This window comes from Tenebrio molitor, chromosome 5 (genome assembly GCF_963966145.1).
Source record: "Tenebrio molitor chromosome 5, icTenMoli1.1, whole genome shotgun sequence".
In the NCBI taxonomy this organism is placed as follows: domain Eukaryota; kingdom Metazoa; phylum Arthropoda; class Insecta; order Coleoptera; family Tenebrionidae; genus Tenebrio; species Tenebrio molitor.
The window spans coordinates 12,356,006-12,378,606 of NC_091050.1; the positions used below are offsets into that span (position 1 = coordinate 12,356,006).

The window sequence follows — 22,601 nt, forward strand, 5'->3', positions numbered from 1 at the left end:
GTCGTGCTGCGAACGATTTTACCGTGTCGCATGAAACTAATTCACTGCCCGGGAATAAAATGTATGTGGCGCGCCTAAAGAAGTTTTCACTTCAAAAATCGCTTTACAAAAGGTTTTATTGGAACTATTTTAAGGAGATATTAGAGAGTCATATTTATCATTTCTTAAAACTTTCACCGCCTTCATCCTTACTTCAAAGACACAAAGACGAAGTAAACACATCTGAGACAATATTTTATTCAACTTATCAGGATCCGATTGCTGCGGAATCTCAACGTTGATATTTTGTCACAGAAGTAGGATTTAATTCTCCATTCTGCAACAACGAATTTGCGCCACCGACAAAGGAAATATCTTTCTCTTGCCTGTGGCACCCTTCGAAGACACCTCCGAAACTGTAACGATTGTGTCTTGGAAGTTCGCATTAGCGCGCCCTTCGATTGTTCCGCGACGTTAATAATTTTATGGGCACATACATATCAGGAATTTGTTTTCGGTGTCGGTGAGTGCAGAGCAAATAGGGGGAGAACCGAAACCTGCAAATGTAACATTCGCTGCAGGTTGTTCCGATGGCAATTTAATTATTCAAGCGCTCTCTACGGTTTCACCAACAATTATTTCAATAATGCAGCGTTCAAATCGCTGCCGATAAATTTCAAATATTTACGTACACACCTTTAATTGGTAGAAGTTTTTGTCGGCGCGCACAATAAAATCATGGGGTCACATGTGCATTCACCACCGCCGGCTTTTTGCCCCATTTGACAACCACACGGCGATAAATTTCCCCATCGCAGTGGGGCCCGATCAAAAGCATAACAAATAAATGAACGCGAAATGATGTTGCGACATGGACATAAATTCAACTATGAAGCTAACTCCGCTACATTTTCGACTAGTTTGTGCGTTATTAAGTTGGAGGTTGGTTGTTTAACACATTTCCCTCCTCGATGGAATTGGATGGATACGTCATGTCGAGTTTGGAAGCTGTGAGAAAATTGGGTGTATGCGAAATTGCTTAAAAGTGAATAAGGGGTATTGCTCGCGCATACTTCACCCTTTATGGCATTATCAATGTGTTCGGAGAGCACGTTCCGCCACATTTTCCACAGAATGCGGCTCGCGTCGCGGCCGTTACGCTCCAAATGGATTCAAGAGAGGCTAAATCCGGCAATTGCCATGCCCCGAAGCTCTGACGCTCACGCTTGCCAAATCTCTCGATCGCCCCGGATTTCAGGTATCAAGAAAAGATTTTTAAGAATTGTTTCAATTGCATTTGTACTTGGTGACGCGACGATCAGTGGCGGCGCACGTTTTATAAGGTAGTTACGCCACTGGGTCTGATCGCAACAGCGCCCCCTGTCTTGAGAAACAGCTGTCAAGGTGCATGTCGTCCTGCCGCCAGAGGGCGCTCGTCGCTCTTGATCCATCGTCAAATAAACGAATTCCGCGGAATCCGTTTGATCTTTTATGTACGTTAACGAATTGCTTTATGTTCGGAACAAACATTTGATTTCCTGAGACGAGTGCCGAGGTTATTATTGCGCGAATTAGGTGGCTCGTCCTGCGGGCGACAGTCGCTTTTTCTCCAATTAAACGGAACGAAAGCCGCCGACGAGAGAGGAGCGAAAGGGGCCGTTCCACCTGCCAGAAAGACCGAATCGATTCGTCGTCTTGTTTCAGGTGCAGCGCAACTGCGGGCCGGCCACGTTCGTGAAGAGGAAGGACCCGCCGGCGGACGAGACGAGCACACCGCCCCCGGCCACCTCGAAACCGAGGTCGACCAGCGCCAGGTCGTACGGCTCCCTTCCGGAGACACAGCTGCTGCACTTCCTCACCTCCATCGCCAGGACGAGGGGGTTCTACGGGAATCTGGCGGATACGTTGTGTCAGGACGAGAACTTCGCCGAGCCGAGGGATCAGAGGTGCTGGAACGGAGAGAGGATCGCAGAGTAAGTTGCTCGGGGGGTCTTATCGCCACGCCGGAGGTTCGGAAGTGTCGACGTTGACATTAAAAGGGAGCTGAGTCAGGCTGGTCAGGACCAAAAAAATCCAACGATAAATTAATGTCGGAAAAGAAATCGACCTTTTAAAAGTTTCCAAATTCCAAAAAAAGTCGTCAATGTGAGAATGACATAACCCTTCTGTTACTTTAACATAATGCTTTGAAATTTATGATTTTATTACATATTATAAATTTAAAAAGGTTACAAAAAAATGTTGTGTAAAAATTATTTTGAATGGATTTTTTGGTGTTTAATGTTTTTCATCCCTTGTGTAATTATTGCCCTCGCTGTGCTCGTCCAAAAAAAATATACTCGGGATGAAAAGACGCACTTTAGTCCCTCGTGTTACAAATAACTATTCTGAGTGTGATTTTTGAATTTTATTTACACTTTCAAATCATAAGGATTTATTACACTGTTAAATTAATTACTGTAGAGGCTTCCGGAATTAGCTCCGGACCATCAGAGAAATGTGTCATTGCCCACCCTGTTTACTATTATTAGATACTAAGAGTAATTAAACTGTAATCATCATAAAATGGATTTAAGTAATGAGTCAGATAATTGTTTAATGGAGTCACTATTTTTCAACACTGCAGTGATGAATCTTAAAGTTTCACAACTTTATGATACGGTCCAGTTGTTAAGAAAACCGAAGGAAACCACATGCTTTACTGTAATTGTTTCAAAGAAGATCCATTAGTGTTATAATAATTTTTTTTGTGCAGTTTTGTTCCGGAAGTAAATAAAAGAAATCGATTGCGCCGTGTGTCGTCTTTGGTTGTCTGAAGTGTGACTAAACGGATGAAATCCGTGTTGATGGCGCAAAGCTTGATTTGGAATATCGTCACTCCGAATAATAAAATGATTAGAATTTAGAATCGCGTGCGCTCGGGCCGCACAGTTTGCCGGCATTGTGTTTTTCCAGGCGGAAAATGTTCGGTTGTGCGACTGCAGATATCTGGAGAAATCCCAGATTTGCGACGATATTCAAACGAGAAAATAAATAAGTTTCACGATATGGCGGATGCACTATGAATCCAATATGGTGCGCTTCCATTGAATTTCAAAAGAACAACTCGATTGTTCGGTTACAAACTTCACCGAGAGCCGGCGGAGTGCCGCATTATTGGGGTTTCTCAGTCGGATTTATTATAAACCCATTGGAAACGACAGCTCTGAAATACGTACGGGAAGATTTAATTTGGGGATGAGATTGAAAGTAAAAAAAAACGCCAGGGACGAACCTACGTTGTGGAAATTTGAAATTTCGCTCCGACTTGAATTATTTCCGCCCCCTGCAGCGCGACCCACTCTAAACAACGTAACAATTTATCATTATTACAAAAAAAGTCTGCCTCTGGAGATTTTCGCAGGTTTTTTTTACCCTCCTCTGACGTACCGTTATGCGTATTTTATTCTCTCCAGGGTTCCGCGCCGAAATTAGCATCGCCCGCCGAATCAGACAACCAAGGCGGCAGATCGATCATTATCCGTTCGGAGGGGCGGCTTTGCGATGCACTTTCACGGATCTTCTGTTTCAGGTACACCAAGACGGTGGTGGACGTCGGACTGGACATGCAGAAGTACAACCCCGAAGTGAAACCCATGACGAATCTGCAGAACGTTGATCCCCGCGTCGCCGATCTCGTTGACAAATTGCGACATGTTCATCATGTAGGTTTTCCACCCCCGTTTCTTGTTAACCTTTATTACCCTTATTTAATTGACACCGCCATACGTCTCCATGTATCACCCTTTGTTTTAATCGACTTTTATCCCCGGGCCCCCTTGAAAAACGACAATAAATCACCAAAGTGTAACAAACAAAAACAAAATGGAGACAATTATGACAGATCATCGAGCGCGTCCTCGCGATAGCCAGAAATCATTGAAAATAACGATTGCCGAGTTCAGAATTGTCGAATAGATTCTCTTAACTCTCTTAGATTTGGAGAAACTATTATTTATTACGCAAAATTCCGATTTTTAAAAGTTGTTATTTGACAGATGTCACTTGATTGACAGTTAGAGGTCTTTCTGGCCATCGGAAACGTGGTCCATGTGTTACTGTTGCTGCAGTTTTTGTTTATTATTATTATTAATTATAATTATTACATTTAAACGAATACGAATAAAGTTGAACGAAATTTAAAGCCCTCGGAGTACCTATTTTACGAGTTTGTGTACAGATGTCGTCGCTGTTGCTGCTTCCGACAAAATCAACATTTGCTTTAAAATTGTCTACAGAGAGGGTTGCGCGATCACTTTGAGCCAGTCATGATTTGATTTATTGATCTTTATTTCTTTATTTGTTTGTTGAAACGATGCAAACACCAGAAAAGTATTTGCTTGTGTTGCGTTTGATCGGAAAAAGTCTGCGTACAGTTAGGTTAACGCTAGACCCGACGCGATGCACCGTGAAGATGCGAATCGGCGTCAATTATTATCGATTATCGCGAAAGTGTTCATTAGTAACGGAGCGATCGGTTAACTTGCAGATGGCGATGTCGTCGTTAGGATCCAGCGGCGCCGAAGTGGATTACATGCAGAGAGACGGCGTGGAGGGTTCCGGTTCCGGAAACGGCGCAGATTTCGAGGATAACGACGAAGAATACAACACCAGAGGGTCGGGATCGGGCTACGGACCCATCAGTGAGGGTATTGTAGTTTTCATTGGTGTGTTTCTCTGACTGATTGGTTGTTTTAAAGGGGAAGAAGACTCGCGGAATATCAATCCGATCTTTTCGAAGGGCGGCAAGTCGACGATGCGGCCCCCGACCGCCCCCACAGGAGAAGCATCGACCGTGAAGTCTTCGCTGCTCGTATCCGTCGTCGCCGTCGCCCTCGCAAGACTATACTAAAGACTTTTACGATAAGGATAATTAGACTTTAAAGTGAGAATTTCTTTTTGTTTTTGGAGGAAGTGCAGAGGAAGATTTTTCTATATCGTTGTTGACGTTGACGGGCTCCACTTTACGACGAGATCGGAGGCGGAGCGGGCAGATTTAGGAATTGGCTGTTTATAAAAATTGAATATTTATTATTGTATGTAATAGAATATCTAGTGTCGCGATCTAAGTGTAAAAGAACAAGTGTTTAGGACCCCCATCCGATTTCCCCCATCACTGTAAATAGTTGGTTGTTAGCGTAAATGATGAGACTGTCTGTAGGTGTTTAGGGTTTTATTTTTTAACGAGTTGCCAATCTAGGATGACGCTTCTTGCCTCCCCGGCAAATTGTTTGTTTCATAGTCTGCTCAAACTACCCCAAACGGTTGGACTGATGCATGGATCTAGTCTGAATGCCATAATAATGTTAGTTTTCGCACGTCGTCCTCACATGGCTCCATTCGGTGGGGACCCGGCGCTCAGGACGCTTCGTCGTATCTCGAGGTGGCAACTATGAAACAAAACGTATCGTAGACTAATAATACCGTTCCGTTTTGGTCCCTGGTTCGGACGAAAATTTCTGATTGACAGTCAATTGTTCGATCCTTTTGATTGTTGACGTATTTCAAAAATACAAATGTCTTTCCAATTGAGTAGCGGTGCAAAGTAAAGTGTCGAGCTTTATTTTGTCGGTAGTTGTTCGCGTGGTTTATGCAGCAAACCGTGGAAACAAGAGTGTGGGAGCGAGTGGTTGTGTGTAGATATGTAGTTTTATAGAAATATTTGTATTCTTTAAATTATTTTGAGAATTGTCTGTGATTGAACTACTTTATTATTTAATTAATTGTAAAATTTAAGAAACCCAAATTATTTACGACTATGGAAATTTGTTAAAGAGGAAATAAAAAAAGAAAAGCGTCTGTTTTTATAAAACAGAGTGATTGGTCCTTATCTTTGTACAGTGCAAGTTGAATTATGGCGAAAGTATATAAGCTAGTTATTGAGAGAGTTATACATATAGGATTCTTAATATGTTATCGCTGACACAACTTCAGTGCATAATGTGTAGATAGAAGCTATAATATTTAGAGATAATCAAGGAGTTTCAATTTCTAAGTGTTTTTAATAATTTCCGCTTTTTGCCATCACGTTTCGTTCTAATAATTATTGTATTTTGCATATCATGTTAAGCAATAAGTCCGCAAGGAACAACCCTATTTCGAACATATGTATTTAAATTAAACGCTCACTAACAAAAATTTCGCATCGAAATTCGATTAACTAATTACTAGTCTTAGAGTTATGTTTAAATATGCAATTTTTATTTATAATTATTTGTATTATACGCATCTATTTTGGTAGAATAAATTCATAGCTGCCTTTTTTAAAGCGACACTGCTTATACTCCAGTCACCTCCACCTGCGCAAATGTTTTGATTATAAAGTAAAAAAAAATATGTTTACGATCCGGCGGAACGTTGGAATCATTCCAACAATAAATTTATCACGTTTGACTCACCCAAAGAAAACTAACTCGACCACCTCATCTCGAATTAAAACTGTCACCCGATTAAAATCCCCAATTCCCGTGCTCGACTCATAAATCCTGACAACTGGTCGAGATCAATCTCGCAGCCGCCGGCCGATATTAAGGCACGTCGTGTTATTAACAGATGATGGATGGATTAGATTAATTGATTGGCTCGCGGCTCCGTTTCGATTTTTAATAGAAACATCATCCCCAGGCGGATTTTATTGGATTGCGCTATCACGACACGGAATTCCTTTGCATCGAAATTTTACGGTGCAGCTGTTTCGGGAACAAATAAAAATACCGCACGAACATCTGCCGGTTCACAATAAAAGCACTTGTTGTAAATTTCTCGTTTATGCGCCGATTTATGGCTCCCTATTAGTATTAATAACTTCTCAGTTACGGTCGCCATCACGACGGGGGTCACCCGAGCTTTATTATGGATCGGCGTGTAATTGAAACTCTACAGTCTGAGCTTAACCCCAGCTCGATCGCTTTTATAATCAACCTCGTCCCAAAAGTGCGTACAATGGTGAAAGGAAGTGTACAACGTCCGATGAGAAAGAACAAGGTGGACGTCATCGACCGAAAAAACATCGCAATGCGTTCGTTGTTTCATAAATTGTTGATACAATTTGAATCGTTAAATTCGTTATGTAGCAATTTAAAAAAGAATATTTAAAAATATTGTTGCGTGGTGGTAGGCAATCCACAATACACGTGCGTGGTGAGAGTTGCCACCCTAACAATACTGGTTTCGGGTCCCGCTTTGTGGAGAGGTGAGATGCAACAAAAGTTGACAGTTCTTCTGGAGGATTGATTGTCTTTTGTGGTGTTTGTTGTCGTTCGGTTGGGTATTTTTGGGATGAATTTGTGAATTTTGTCGGGTTGGGGTGACGTTTCGGTGTGTTGTTTGAATTTGGCGGTCGGGAGACGCATGCGCGCCCTGGCGGCATAGCCGCAAAGGATGGTAAATTCATCTGTCTGTCGATCTCTGTGGCAGACAGTAGAAGGGTGCGCCGAGCATGTTTCATGTGTGTGTAGTGCAGACAATTTTTTTTGTTGAAAATGTGTTTTATACCTTAAAAGTGTGATATTAGTGTTAGAGCAGCCAATCGCCACCACTAACTGTAATGTGTTTCATACGTTTTCCCGTGTACACCTGAATACACACACACACAACACAAAAACCCGAGTGTTTTATTTTGGTAATCAGTTGAACAACAAAACTCAAAATGGCGCATCAAATGCCCCCATCGGTGAACTGTTCGCTGGACGAGATCGACCTCACCACCCTCAAAGTGAGTATTGGCCCCGATGGCACCGTTTTGCCATCGGTGCTCGTCAGCCGGCCATTTTGTTCCTGCCGAAATTTTTTCTTCTATGTAAACATGTCATCTTATTTTGGGTGTGTGTGTGATTCATTTTTGCGCGACACGCATTCTCGATCGCAATAATACGAGTGCATTGTCCTTGCAGGATCCCGCAGGAATATTCGAACTGATCGAGGTGGTCGGCAATGGGACCTACGGACAGGTTTACAAGGTAGGAATTTTGGCCACGAGATGTGTCATCCGGCTTCCCATGCAGAAACAATAGCCGATCATTTGCATTAACAGCCTCCTGCGTTAATAAGGCCTTTCTAAATTGGCTAAGGCCGATTCACACCCGCCCAACCCGAGCGTTGTTGTCAAACATGTCGTTCGGTTATCTCCCCGCCGCTCGCACAAGAATCCGCCGCCGTCCATCAATTAAATTCTGATTTGTATTTTCTCGACGATTAAAAACTGCCATTGTTCAGAGTCACAGCCTGCGATACGGTTTGACAACCGAACAAATATCGATCGCAGCCTCCTAGATCGTCGCTCCTCGGCGAATTGTCAAACGTTTCGACCTTTGTAACAACGCACGCCGAACAAAGCGATCGTCATTGTTTGGACCAGGCCCTCGGGCTCCACAACAACATCGAGACCTCCCCGCAAGGTGTTAACTCATTCTTGGGATAATTCTTTTTTTATCGGGACGCCCACGTAACAATTTTCATGGACGCCTTTGAAAGTCAATAACAACGAAATTGGTCAATAAATTGCGCAAATACAACCGTAATGGATAAAAATTTCACTCAAATATTTAGATTAGATGCGTCACGTGACTAACACAATTTTGAGAATCGATTAAATGAAGTGATCCGCAGGAAATGTCTTTATCGTGTGTCTTTGTAAAAGTGTCCGGTTTTGACTCAGTCCAGATACGAATCATTTCTGTTAGGTGTACGAGGAATTGTAATCTCACAGATACGTATACAGTGAATTCTTTGTAATCCGAAGCACATGTTTGTTATCTATGGTGTTGCCACAACAAGACTTGTGAGAATTACATCGGATAATTCAATGGAGCGACACCGACCGACACGTTATTTTTAACCTGGCACATTTTCCCAAAACCTGCTGACATAATCCCCAAAACGATCGCTTGTTAATGAACTTTCGACAGAAACAACTTGATGGATAAGTTACGGAAACAAATGTTGCCAAACAGCAAAAATAGAACAAAATCTGAGATGTTGTGTGCTCAAGACGTCAATATTTGATGTTTGCCGATGGTAGATTTGGATAAAATTGAAAACGTTTGTGTTTAACGGAATGGTGTTTATTCGTTTTGCGTTGGTCGCACTGTCAAGATGACAGGACCTATCGGAATGAGCACCTCTTGGACCTGTTATTCAAATATTTATTCGGTGCATCCCAGATATAATCTCTTCGCTGAACTAGTGCGGTGTTATACCTAGGTGACCGCACAGACATTCTGCGAAGTGCTTTAACCCAGCTGTCAAGATGACAGAATGGACAGCGCCGACGGATGAATACCCAACTAATAAATTGTCAATTCGCACGGGAATGTTCTTCGATTTTACATTTTTGGTTATTAACAAATGTTTCGATTTGTTTCTAGTTGGGTCGATGGTCGTCTTTTATTTGCGTTAGATAGTCGTGAAAGAGCGATAACAGATACCTAGTGTGGCTGTTGCAGATAGCGCCAATGTCATGCTAAACTAAATAATTCGAACGAGACGACGTTTTGTGTTGAAATCGCGCATAAACCTGAAAAACATCAATTTCGAATGACATTTTACTTCCTTATTTGCGTTTTATTGGCAACAATTTTGTGACGGAGTCAAGTCAGAATCACACGTGTGCTGAAGCAGCTGAAAATCGTGTAAAGTTTCAGTGCGTCGCCGTTCGAGATATTTCTTGCTTTGCCGGGACGGCAAGTTCATAAATTGTAAAATTTGCTTCGGACGAGGTATTCGCGTGGGGCTAGTTCGGGGTGAAAGTGACCCCAAAACCGAGCCACCCTCTCGTGCTCCGGAATTTCCGAATTTTCAGCTCGCGTGCGAACACGACGTCGGTTACATATTCAATGGAACGTGACGGCAATCTCTTAAATCATTGGGCTTGGCGTTTTAATAATAATCAATAATTTCCTTTACTTGCTCCATTATAACGCGATTTCCATAATTGACGGAGAGCGAAGCCGAAGATTAGACAGAATAGAATGTGTAATTTTTTCGGGTGGGAAAAATCCCTCGTACGCCCCCCCGATCAATAATTTCCCATTCCGAAAATAGACCGATCTAAAGTGGACATTGTTAACGAGATTCGTGAAAAAAGAGGTCGGAATTTATCTTTACGAGAGGACACCCGTTTGATGATAATAAAATGTCGGAACACGGTGTTGCGACACGCCTCTACGTCACGCCTAGGTTTCAGTTGTTGCTGAAAAAAATTTATGCCTTCGCTGCTTCATAAATTATTGATGGTTTCGTTTGTTCTATTTATACCGGAGACGTCTGCTTAATTAAACTCGAACACGGTTTCAATTTATCGCGGATTAAACTGGCCTGGTTTCCGTGCGGACAAAAACCACCCCAGAAAGGGGCCCAACGGGAAATTCTTGCTTCTCACTTCACCGACACGATTATTTAATATTTTAATGAAACGCTCGCCGCACTGCTTGGTTCACCGTGTAATCACCAGTCAGTCCATTGATGACGACGATGTTTTGCTTTACAGTTAACCGCTGAGAAATTGTCTTTTATTCTTTGCTAATCGAGCCGTTTACGCCGACATATTTTTTCTCTTGCGATTTACGATCGATCCCACTCGAATAATATTAAATTTCAGTCGGGGACAGCCTCTCGATCAGCTTTGACAAGCAAGAGGTTGTTTCCGGTGAAGTGCGACCGGATGGAATGACACTTCCAGGGGTCCATTGTGCGACCATTCGATAAAATCGAGGTTTATTAATTGCGCTCCTCGACCAGATGTGGGAGAAATGCGACAAATTTTTAATTCAGAGGATTGTTCGATTCCGCTCACGACGTTAAAATAAAACTGGATAAAATTCCAGAGGCAGCGCCTCGTCCGACTGTTTCTCACCCTCTCAGAGACGTTTAAGTCGATTTACTACATGGTAGACTAAACTGGGGAAGTATTTCATGTTTTCCGTTCGCGTAAAATTCTTTCGGGAGATAAACTTCTACGTGGATTTTCTGTTAAAGTACCGTTTCTTTCCGGTGTACCAATGTTAAACAAGTAATTGAACATTATGTCGTGTCAAGACGATGATATCGGGGACCCAATGAGTTGCAAAATTGTTACAAGGTTTTTCTCAGCGACCGAGCCACGTAAAAATAAAGTAATCGAGATTCCTTTTTTATACAAGTGTTGGGCACGTTATTTATTCAACCATTGTTATCAAACAGATTAAAAGATAATAATTGATAAAATTCCTATTACGAAATTTACTGGAAAATTGACGGTTAGTCATCGATTTAAATTTCTCCTCAGTACCGCACTTCCAGGAATACAATCAATTTTAGTGTTGATAATTATCTGCGAACAGATTTCATTGTCGTAATCTTGTACCAGTGTTTAAATTTCAGCATTATTTAATAGTAATTAGGTTTTTTTGTTGTTTGCTTGGAATGGTTTTTTAAATTGCACGCTTGGTGATGTGCTGGAAAATATTTTTCTTGTAAAATAAATAAAAGCGTGACGATAGAAGCCAGGTCAAGACTTTCAAGTATGAGGGAAAAAATGTCTTCCAATTGTTTGTTGAACTGTACTCAGCGTCGTCGTTTAGTCTGCGGTCCAGTTAGGCCAACAACTTCGTCCTTAAACGATGGAGGCAGCATTCAATTATTTTTCGTTTTATTGGTGTTATTACATTTCGGCGACGTTCGCTCGGGTCCGAAATGTCCGGGAATTGACTTAATTGGCGGAGTCACGAAATAGGCAAATTTTTAACAGTTATTAACAGCGTAACGTAACGTCAACGGGTGATGGATCGACTGACTCAACCTTGCGTTTTTTCTGTGTGTTATTTAACTAATGGCATGAAGTACGATCGTCGATTTGTGTATTGCTCAACGCTGGAGAAAAAGCGCAAGGTGGGGCCGCGAGATCCATCTACACCATGGGAAATCGTCTTGAAACCGAGCTCGACTCCGACTAATGAGTAAACTTTCGAAGAAAATTAAATAATTGCGACACCACAACGATTCCGACGTGAGTCACCCCCGCCGGGTCGATATTTCGTCCAGTTTGAACGTCCGCACACACTTTCCCTCCGAAACGGGGGTGACGACGTTTATTGTTTGTATCGATGGTTGCACGCCGGGAACGGGCGCACTCGTTGCAAGAGACGTTCGGTTTTTGTCTCGGCGTCATCACACCCTCGGGTCGTGGAGGCAGGACGGCGTATTTTCCGTGACGGACGTAGGAGGGTGGCTCTTTGCGATCCGTCACGGTACATTGGGCGTCATCGTGAGGAGGATTCGGTGGCACGTCCACCCGACCCGCGACTCGTCGAACGAGCGTGTGGGTCGCAAACGGCACGGCATTTTTTGCACGAGCGACCCCCGTTTACGACCGTTCAATAATACTTTCGTGTAAAAAAGCTGTACTCATCAAAGCGGTGAATAATGTCAACGGACTTGACCAGAGGTCGCAAGGTCAGATCTAATCGCTCCTCATTAAAATTATGTTTGTGGCGGCTTTTTTTTTCTTTTTTTAATGTGACCGACTGGAAGTGGCGCTTCTAGCGTTGGATTGTCGCGATTCTCCCAAATAAAAATATTATTGGTTTTGTTTGCACGATGATAGCGTGTTTGTTTCCGGAAAAGTGACGGTGTACCGTCGAAGGTCATGATTTGAGTACCGTAAATAAATAATTTCTGTGATCATTGCATGATCGGACGTTATATTGATGGGCGGTGTTAATTTGTACGAGGCGAAAGAAGCCTGAACAAATCGTGGACTGGAAAAAGGAGAGAAAAAAACGGAAGATTTAGAGCTTCGACGTGCGAACGGCGCTAACGAGATCAACTTGGTATTAATTAGATTTAACTGGCAACGATTTTTAATGATGACATCGGTGGCGCACCGTTCGCACCTATCGAACGGCAACAACGATTCGGATTTCACATCCGTTGGAAATATCGGGCTATTTTTAGAAACCAACCGCGGATTATCATTGCAGTATCTCACGAGGAGCATATTAATGTGTTTACATTTTCTCGATATCTGGCGGAGGAAATTAGGCAGAGGCGCGGATAAAAAAATACGTATTTGGTGTTTGCCGGAAATGACACCAATTCGTTTTTCGTTGGGTTAAGCGCAGCTGCTCCGAGCTGACAACTTACTCGGCTGCAGTTGTCGCAAGTTTTTCTCGACTAAATCGAGTGGTATGTGTAGGGTCGCCACACAAAAACCGGTCAATTGGCGGCCATCAAAGTCATGGACGTCAACGAGGACGAGGAGGAAGAGATCAAGTTGGAAATCAACGTGCTCAAGAAATATTCTAATCATCGCAACATCGCGACCTACTACGGAGCCTTCATTAAAAAGTCGCCACCGGGAAAGGACGATCAGCTGTGGTTGGTGATGGAGTACTGTGGCGCAGGTAACGACGATTCTCGTAGGGCGAGGGCGATTTAATGATTTTTGGGTGGCACAGGTTCCGTCACGGATTTGGTCAAATCGACGAAAGGTCAGTCGCTGAAGGAGGAATGGATCGCGTACATTTGCAGAGAGATACTGAGAGGGCTGTCTTATCTGCATTCGAACAAAGTCATCCACAGGGATATCAAGGGACAAAATGTTTTATTAACTGACAACGCCGAAGTGAAATTAGGTTGGTCGGTTTTTATCGTGTCGTATTTTTTTTTTATGTTGGGGGTGTTGCAGTCGATTTCGGCGTTTCGGCTCAACTGGACCGGACGATAGGCCGCCGCAACACGTTCATAGGCACCCCATACTGGATGGCACCGGAAGTGATAGCGTGCGACGAAAATCCGGACGCCACCTACGACAATCGAAGCGATTTGTGGTCCCTGGGCATAACAGCGCTGGAGATGGCCGAATCGCAGCCGCCCCTGTGCGAGTTGCACCCGATGAGGGCGCTGTTTTTGATACCGCGAAATCCCCCGCCCAGACTGAAGAGCAAAAAGTGGAACAAGAAGTTTCACGGCTTCATCGAAACAGTATTAGTGAAGGATTATCACGATCGGCCGTACACGGAACAGCTGTTGAAACACGCGTTCATCAGGGACCAACCGACCGAGAGACAAGTGCGAATACAACTCAAGGATCATATCGATAGGTGTAAGAAGAGGAAGCAGGAGAAGGAACGCGACGACTACAGGTGCGTAGGTGGAGGGCGGTCGGAGCTCGAGTCGATTGTGGCGGTGTTGCAGGTATTCCGGCTCGGAGAACGAGGAAGAGGAGCCTCAGATCGCGGGAGAACCCAGCAGCATCGTGCAGGCTCCGGGCGGCGACACTTTGCGTAGAAATTTTCAGCAGATCCAAGAGGGACGCACTCTCAGTCAAGTGGTCGAGCCCCCGCCCAGGTATTGAAGTTGCTTTTGTGTCGTTCTCGTTTGATAATTTTGGCGATCGCAGGAGCGGCAGGAACAAAGATAAAGAAGAAATTCCAGAGCCGGGACCGCCTGCGAGGCCGCCGATTCCACAAATTCCTCAACGGGTCATCGTAGTTCCCGACCCGGCGCCCCCACGACGGTAATGTCACGCACGACGGAAAGTTTTTCTAAAAGTAAATTTGCGTCTGTCGCAGACCGCTGCCTCCACCGCCCGACAACAATTTCGGACGAGCCCAACAGATCCAGCAGAGGAATTCGCAGTCGCAACACATTTTCAAGCCGATGGTACGAACTGTAACCTAAACTGACACGAAAGACAACTGTTGTACTGATGTCACTAATATCTCAATTTAATTCTACTGATGATGCATGGGGAGAAAGTTGGAAAAAATTGAATCGAATCGGTGGCGTTGCGACGTCACCAGTAACTCCGACTGTCTAACTTTTCCCAAATGAACGTGTCAGAAATGTTTCTCGAATCTTTATTTTGTAAATAACTTTCATCTGTCAATTATGTTAATCTGATTATAGTTAATTGTCACGCTTTTTAATTGTTATATTTTTGGTAGCACTGCTTCAATCTAATTTTGGCTCTTCTGTTTATTTCATGTCCATATTTCACCTCTCACTACAGGGTCCTGCACGTAAGCCTGAGGTAGGTCTTCACTCGTCATTTATTTTTTAAACAATAGTAACTCTTGTGTTCGTTTTGATGTTTTGTCACATCATGCTCTGGCATAACATAAAGACTCTACTTAACAGCAGCGCGTGTTTTGACCGTGATTTCGCTTGTCACGCGCTATAACGATTTCTGTGTTAGGAACTGGACGCTCTGGCAGCTCACCTGAACGAACTCGGCGTTCAGCAGACGTCACAGCCCGAAGCGCCCCCTAGGAACAACAGAAACAACAAGCAATCCCAGTCCGCCGTCAACAACAACGTTTCGACGCCAGGTTCCACCAGCAATCACACGCCGAATTCGGGTAATCAAGCGGTCGGCGGTAACATTTTGGACGCGTCGGTCGACAGCGAGACCGATTCGGAACCGGAAGACAACGGAAGGGCCCGAAATGACGGTACCTTATTGGCTAGTGATCCCCCCAAGCCCCTGTGAGTATTTGTCTGTTGTGGGGATGGAGTGCGACTAGTTTTACTAACGTCCGTTTTCTGCTAACCCGTTTTATTTTTGATTTTTCCTGTTTGTTTTGGTTAGTCCCGAATTTTCTTACAGAGCTGGTTTAGGAGTTGTGCCTGAAACTACGGCGGGCGTGTCTAGTCCCGGCGCCACCGGTTCCGGGTCGAGTTCGGGGAGCGCCCCGAACAGACCTCTGCCCCCCACGCCCGACGACGACGAGTCCCAAGGTGACAAGACGTTGGTCCTGCGCAGGGTAAGTCGCGTTGCTTGACGTTACATGTTACATGTCAGAAAAAGTTGACAGTCTGCGGTCTACTTCACACCACTAGTGGCAGACTACGATTGTAAAAAGCACTTTGTAAAACGATGAGAATTAGATAATGAGTCGAGGAAAAGGTTGCAGAGGGCGCTAGTCGTGTTGTGGGGGTGGACCACGGAGCTGGTGTCGGTGTGTTATTTTTTGTTATTGTGTTAAAAATATGACAGCAGTCTGCAGCCAGTCTAGTAAAGAGCACGACCACTAACGTGGAAGATATCGACGAAGCCACGTTATTGAAAGAATGGGACTTTGAAAAATTCTTTCCTTCCTCGCAATTCGCTAAAAGCGCGGCGCAAGCAAATTCCAGCGTCGCCGTCGGCAAACAAGCGGCGAAAGACAAAAAGGGTCCGACCCACCGGAGAATGGATAGCGATTCTAAAATCAGTAATCCCTTCTTCCGCGGCTTCCGCCGCGAAAACTCCGACTTTTTCCCGTTGAGTTCGCGTCATTCGGCCGTTTTCGGCGACAAAAACGTGCGTTCGAGTGGCATATTCAACAACAGACGCAGTTCGGAAGCCGGTCTGAACAAGAAAACGAACGGCGAACCGGTGCTGATGGACTACATCAAGCGCACCGAATCGCCAAAGAACAACAACCCCAACAAAGATTACGGCGTCATCAACAGCGTCAAAGATAACGGCAGCATAGGGGTGTTGAGGGTCGACGGTAATTTCGTGAAGCCTCGCAGAGAGAAGACCGAATCTGACATCGTTTTGAGGAATTCCGACGCCAGAAGGAGCGTCAGGGAGAGTTTAGAGGCGCGCAGGCGGGAAGTCGAAGCGCAATTCGCCAAAGAAGTGGAGAATATAAGGAAGAGAAACTCGAGGCCTATAGAAATTAGTTCTATCTCATTGTCGACCCCTACTAATTCTATTGATGGCGAAGAATATTTGTACATACAGGTAAATTAAAGTTCTTTTGGTTTTTCACTTGTTTCGGGTGCTTTTTGTTTCATTGTGTACACTTTAACAAGATAGATTAACAATGATAAACGCAATTCTTTTGGTTTGCTGAATACTGATTTTCTTTTTTGATTCTTATTTATTGTACGGACGTGTCAGTTCTTTCCCCCGTCAGAAACGTATCAAAACAACATTCGTCACTGTTTGTCGGAAAGAACTGATCAACTCCAAGCCACATACGACGTAGTACCACCTTCTAGCCCTCTTTGTAAGACATAGACGTGACGTACTTAGCATAGGAGTAATCTTAAACGAAGACGATGTAAATTTGAGGCACCTTATTGTACTTTGTATAAACCTGTTGTATGTAGTTTCTCGTCACTGTTGTAGAGCTAAGCTAAATCTGGAAAGGGGTTAGATCGGTATTGAAATTTCATGCTTCGACTCCGTAGGTTAGCATGAATATTAAGTTGTGTAAGAGGAGCCAAGTCAGTATTCAGATGCGCTTCGTTAACCTTAATCTCAAGCTTTAATAAAACAAAAAACAAATTGTCAAGAACTGCATGGTGTTTTATTTACAATTAATGATTAATTCGTTTTGTTCTACTCTTTGTTGTCTAACAATGTGTGAAAATTCCGCTTCAACTAACCACGTGACCGAACTAATACCGCCATCTACCACGAAGAAACCGTTCGTCATGAAGTTCTATTTTTTTATAGAATGGAGAAAAACTCGATTGGGTATTAACCCTACCCCACTACAGCATGATCAGAATCGTGCGATTAGCATGAAGATTTCAAACATGACTGGCTGCAACTGTTGCCATCTTAGTGTCTTGAGTACTGTTTTTATAGCTGTGTGTGCGTGTGGGTGTGATTTTTTTAAGTCCGTGTTCCTTATGTGTTCATGTATTTTCACGTGTACTTCACCTGTAGATTAGCATAGAAGACACTTAGTTCAAATGTTGTCCGAAGTTGAGACGTCTCGATTTTGTTGAAATGTGTTGTTTTTTAGAATGGTAGAAGTAGCGACCACTCACGTCAAAGCAACGTGTTACCCGATCTACTTAGTCAGGCCAGCGGTAGTCCCGGTACGCCTTCGGCTAGAGATAAGTCTCAGAGCGAAGAGGTAAATTATTTTTCTGTTTTATGTGGTTAGTGTGTGCATTAAAAAAATCCAACGCTACTGTGTCAATAACAAGTTTTGGACCGGAGACGGGACTCCTTCTGCGATTGGCCGCCGAAGGGGGCTCGTTTTTTTGCTTTAAACCAGCTGCACCACGCCCATTTAATTGTAACCCGTGCCCATAACCCAAAACTTGAAAGTTGTAAATGTCAAACGAAAGTTTTTCAAAATTAGAACGACGAAAAGTCAAGGATTTTAATAAATCGAATCGAAGTGAAGCTTACGCAAGGATGTATCGATTAAAATCATGTTTTATTTAAAATTTATTAGTGGCAAGTGGCAGTGTTGACGTGAGCGAGTTCGATTTTGCAACAAAGTGGCGCTAGTATCGAATTTTTCAACAAAATTACAAAGTTTATATTTTTCGTTTAATTTAATGAAACAAGGATAGTTTATAGGAGTAAAGATTAACCAGTCGTAAGTTTTAATCAAGAATGAGAATCTTATAAAATCATTACATACTATTATTAGGAAGTGGTATTGGAAAAAGTGAGGTTATGGAGGACGAGCAACGAATAAAGAAAGTATAAATAAAAATCAAATGTGTTCCAGAGCTTGTATAACAACAATTTATAAAAATAGCCAAATGTAGCTAAAGATTTATTCGCAATTTGCGCCAAATTTCAAAGCCACTTGAAGCAGAAATATTCTGGAATGGTTTTTTTTTTTTTTTTAATATGATAAATGATAAAAATAGCGTTAGTGATTAAATACATAGTGTCGAGAAAGTTTGCTCGTTCCGTTTAAAGAGTGCACCTTGTGCCAGCTTCACACTTCAGATATCCCAAAAGTCAAATTTGCACAGGATGTTTGCTCTGGATGGACTTTATAATTCAGGACGTGGAATTTCCCTCGATGAGTAAGTTCGCGAAGTGATTTAAACTCGCAGCGAGTTCGTGGAGAGTTTTCCTTGCAAAGTCTTGAATTATACAATCGTCCCGACTGCTGTGCACAAGATATAATGAATAATTTGTTTTGTTTGTTATTATTTGATGATGTGAAATAGGTGTTCGTCACTAATTTTAATGTCTTTCTCTTTGGTTTTTGCCTAACTGAGTGACGTCCGTAACAACATAAGTGTAACTGTAAGTATGCACCTATTGTTTGTTGTCGTTAATATCGTAGTGTGACATGTAGTTTGCTCATTTCACCGCCATAATCATCTCTTTATTTATTTTATTTTTTTTATTATCGTTTTTATTTGTGTTTTATTTTTTGGGTTTTGGAAACTAACGGGAAAGACTAATTAATTTTTTTGTCCTGATCATTGTACGTTTAATTCGTAACACTAACCTTTTTGTTGTTGTTGCGTTGTTAACGCTTTTGCTTTGTTTATTATTTTGCGTCCCCGATGACTCACCGATAAATACGAAATTTCGTCAGTTTTGAACTTTTGCCCGACTGATTATTTTAAGCTTCATGATGTTGTCTCATTGCTCTCGTTCTCTTGTCTGTCGCAGTGGTTGTTTTTGCGTTGTTGAGATTTCGTCCCGCGTCAAAAGCACCCACTCGCGGGGTTCCCAGACGTTTTGTCACACTTTTTGACAATCGACATCGATGGTAAGTGCATGCCGTGGGAACCTTGCCTGTTGCATCCGTATTTCTCTTTAAACATTAACCGATTTCATGGAGCCGCATCGAAATTAAAACAGTTTGATGAATGGTAGTACCTAACCTAGTCTCAAGGTCGCGAGCGACACTTTTCACTGAAGTACTTTCTTTTTCAGTACCGTCAGGCCATGAGTCCTCACGTTACCCCATCCCCAAACAAATTATCGACACCCCTTAACGTAAACGCTCTTGCCTTGCAACAGAAACAGCGCTCGTTCCTCACGTTCGGCTTCGGTGCCGGTTCGGCGCAGAGCAGGAGGGAGTCGCACGTGAACGTGAACGTGACTCCCACATCACATGACATCTCTTCGGACACCCCCGAGATTAGGAAGTACAAGAAGCGGTTCAACAGCGAGATTCTATGCGCGGCTCTGTGGGGTCAGTTTTGGTCAGATTTCGTGGGCGAACGTTATTTGGGGAGTTGCAGGTGTTAATCTTTTGATCGGTACCGAACACGGGCTGATGTTGTTGGACAGGAGCGGTCAAGGGAAGGTGTACCAGTTGATATCGAGAAGACGTTTCCAACAGATGGAGGTGTTAGAAGGACAGAATATCCTCGTCACGATTTCCGGCAAGAAAAATCGTGTGCGCGTCTACTATCTCAGTTGGTTGAAGAGCAAGATTCTCAGAACGGATGGCGTCAGCGATGTGAGTTTTCTACCGGGAGGAATCGGCGTGTTTCTAAATCGAACCGAAATCTCTTGCAGCAAGTGGAGAGGAGGAACGGTTGGATCAACGTTGGAGACCTCCAAGGTGCTGTCCATTTCAAGATAGTCAAGTACGAAAGGATCAAATTTCTGGTGATAGCGTTGAAAGACAGTATTGAAATTTACGCGTGGGCACCCAAACCCTACCACAAGTTCATGGCTTTTAAGTCGTTCTGCGAACTGACTTACAGGCCCCTTTTGGTTGACTTGACGGTAGAGGAGGGCACGAGACTTAAAGTGATATACGGCAGTGCTGACGGGTTTCACGCTGTCGATCTGGATTCGGCCAGTGTCTACGATATATACTTACCTAAGCACGTAAGTCTTCAATTAATCGTCTTCCAGAACTTGCAACAATTAAACAAAAAAACGTGATGCCTTGAGGTGCATTTTTTTAATTTGGAAATTCTGGTAATTTTTTTGACACTTGGGACTTTAAGTTCTGGATTGGTACACATGACTGTCAGTCTGTGACGTGAGATTGGCTCTACTCAAATTCAAACAATCAAAATAGACGTTTTTGATTTTCGCGTAGATAATTAACGTACGTAGATTGTTGCTAATTGTTTGTAAACATCAGTTTAATGTATGTGTACACATGATTTAGATACTCGTGTCAAACTAAATGGATTCGGTACCTCTTTTTCGTTATCGGGCCACGTTCAGGAACTCTGTTATATGATTTTAATTAATTGTTGCGTTTTTATTGGCAGACAGATTTAGGATGTTTGTTTTGCAGACGCAAGGCGCCATAACTCCTCACTGTATAGTCACTTTACCTAACAGTAATGGGATGCAGCTGCTGCTTTGTTACGATAATGAAGGAGTGTATGTCAACACGTACGGGCGAGTGTCTAAAAACATGTTGCTACAGGTATTTGGTCACCGTTTGATGACGTGTTCTTGAAATTAAGTTTTTTTTTCTAGTGGGGCGAGATGCCCACGTCGGTGGCGTACATCGGAACAGGCCAGATAATGGGTTGGGGCAATAAGGCGATCGAGATCCGTTCAGTCGAGTCGGGCCATCTGGACGGCGTGTTCATGCACAAGAAGGCTCAACGTTTGAAGTTTTTGTGCGAACGTAACGACAAAGTATTCTTTTCGAGCGCCAAAAGCGGTTCCAGTTGCCAGATCTATTTCATGACCTTGAACAAGCCCGGCATGGCCAACTGGTAGTAACCTCAAGTTTTTTAACAGTTTAATATCAAGTGTAATTATTTAAATAGTTCGTTTGTGATCAGTGAAACGGAAACGAGAGGGGGGAGAGAGGATTAATAAAAAAAAAGTACGGGAGAGTAAGGAGACGGGCAAATAGTACAATGTAATTAGATCAAATTGATCCTAACTAAATGGGACAGGGATGGCGCTAAAAGTCACGACCATCCGATTCGTGAAGCATAAAAAGTATTTGTATGAGGTTTATAATAAGCGGTGTCGTGGATTTTTGCAATAGTTCCTCCTTCTTTAGTTTTTTTTTACGTGGTAACAATAACGATAAAGTACAATTTCAAATAAATTTTGATCAGCAATAATTGTTTTAAAAGGAAAAGAATCAAAGCGGAACTATTCAAAAATCGCATCAAGATGAAGTAGTATTGGTGCCAAGAGGATGTTAGTGAACTGATAAATGCTCACTAAAAACTAGATAAGTCCAATTATTATAAAGATACATTTAGCTTAATGTGACTAAAGTTCGACAATTTGAAGATTTGACGAATTTCGGTCACTTTTTTTTGTACATACTTCATTATTTCTGATGCCTAGTGCACACATAGAAACCGTTGTACCGTCTTTGTTTTTGGTTTAATTTTTTGTTTGAGATTTTTTCCATCGATTGCATGATTGCGGAACGTACGATTTTATACTAAAGTTGGATTAGTAAAAAGTGGTTCTTTTTTTTGGGTGCAATGAAGACTGTATGTTAACAATAATTTATATATGACCAATGATCTGGAGGTCTCCTCTTAGCCAGTCGTTCTTTTTATCATATATTTTGTTTTGTGGCCTACTTGTATGTTATCTTGCTTTTCTGCTCTTTTTATAATAATTTTCCCAAAGAATTGGTAAGTGTGATTTTTTTTATTATAAAGTTAACAATTTCTATATAAATATCATTTTTATTATTAATATAATTCCAAACAGTAACGTTATAATATTCTGTATTATATTATAACGCAGTGTTTTATTCGACCTGACATTGCCACAAAAATATCCCGATTAGTCCGCCAATTTTCCCTTTCCAATGGTCGTTCCAACGTGAATATTATGTCTACAAATTTTTTACAGGACAGAATGATCTAGTTTTTCAAAGTTGTGTAACCAATTTTTTGGCTCCTAACTGTAAAACACCTTTACCCTTCAGTTTAGG

At 42.6% G+C, this 22,601-nt stretch overlaps 2 protein-coding genes across 9 annotated transcripts in view; both read left to right on the top strand.

Annotated features, from left to right (window-relative positions):
* The window catches only part of dally (division abnormally delayed protein), an 86,226-nt gene extending 79,940 nt beyond the window's left edge, over window positions 1-6,286 (top strand). Inside the window, exons 4-7 of the mRNA XM_069046506.1 lie at window positions 1,684-1,952; window positions 3,551-3,683; window positions 4,508-4,667; window positions 4,719-6,286. Coding sequence (XP_068902607.1) covers window positions 1,684-1,952; window positions 3,551-3,683; window positions 4,508-4,667; window positions 4,719-4,870 — 714 coding nt within the window. The 3' untranslated portion in view covers window positions 4,871-6,286. The remainder of the gene's footprint in view (window positions 1-1,683; window positions 1,953-3,550; window positions 3,684-4,507; window positions 4,668-4,718) is intronic.
* A 1,117-nt stretch (window positions 6,287-7,403) lies between these two features.
* Window positions 7,404-22,406, top strand: msn (serine/threonine-protein kinase msn). 8 transcript variants are annotated; one of them, XM_069046637.1, is made up of 18 exons: window positions 7,404-7,732; window positions 7,911-7,976; window positions 13,190-13,397; window positions 13,452-13,628; window positions 13,682-14,138; window positions 14,191-14,343; window positions 14,396-14,512; window positions 14,568-14,658; window positions 15,008-15,028; window positions 15,194-15,483; window positions 15,605-15,761; window positions 15,995-16,729; window positions 17,745-17,858; window positions 19,643-19,904; window positions 19,954-20,174; window positions 20,234-20,551; window positions 20,973-21,107; window positions 21,161-22,406. In XM_069046637.1, exons 1-18 carry the CDS (start codon window positions 7,667-7,669, stop codon window positions 21,407-21,409), a joined length of 3,837 nt encoding a protein of 1,278 aa, XP_068902738.1. In that variant the 5' UTR covers window positions 7,404-7,666; the 3' UTR covers window positions 21,410-22,406. The 8 variants fall into 8 exon arrangements, with proteins under 8 accessions (XP_068902738.1, XP_068902741.1, XP_068902739.1 ...); XM_069046640.1 differs by having other exon boundaries at window positions 19,730-19,904; XM_069046638.1 differs by having other exon boundaries at window positions 15,998-16,729.
* Window positions 22,407-22,601: the final 195 nt, after the last annotated feature.

What these genes read in the sequence shown, in the direction of transcription:
- msn (XM_069046637.1), top strand. Translation starts at nt 7,667, where the DNA reads ATGGCGCATCAAATGCCCCCATCGGTGAACTGTTCGCTGGACGAGATC. An exon ending in CCTACGGACAGGTTTACAAG is followed by an intron (nt 7,977 to 13,189) that starts GTAGGAATTTTG and finishes TGGTATGTGTAG; the next exon opens with GGTCGCCACACAAAAACCGG. An exon ending in AAGAATATTTGTACATACAG is followed by an intron (nt 16,730 to 17,744) that starts GTAAATTAAAGT and finishes GTTGTTTTTTAG; the next exon opens with AATGGTAGAAGTAGCGACCA.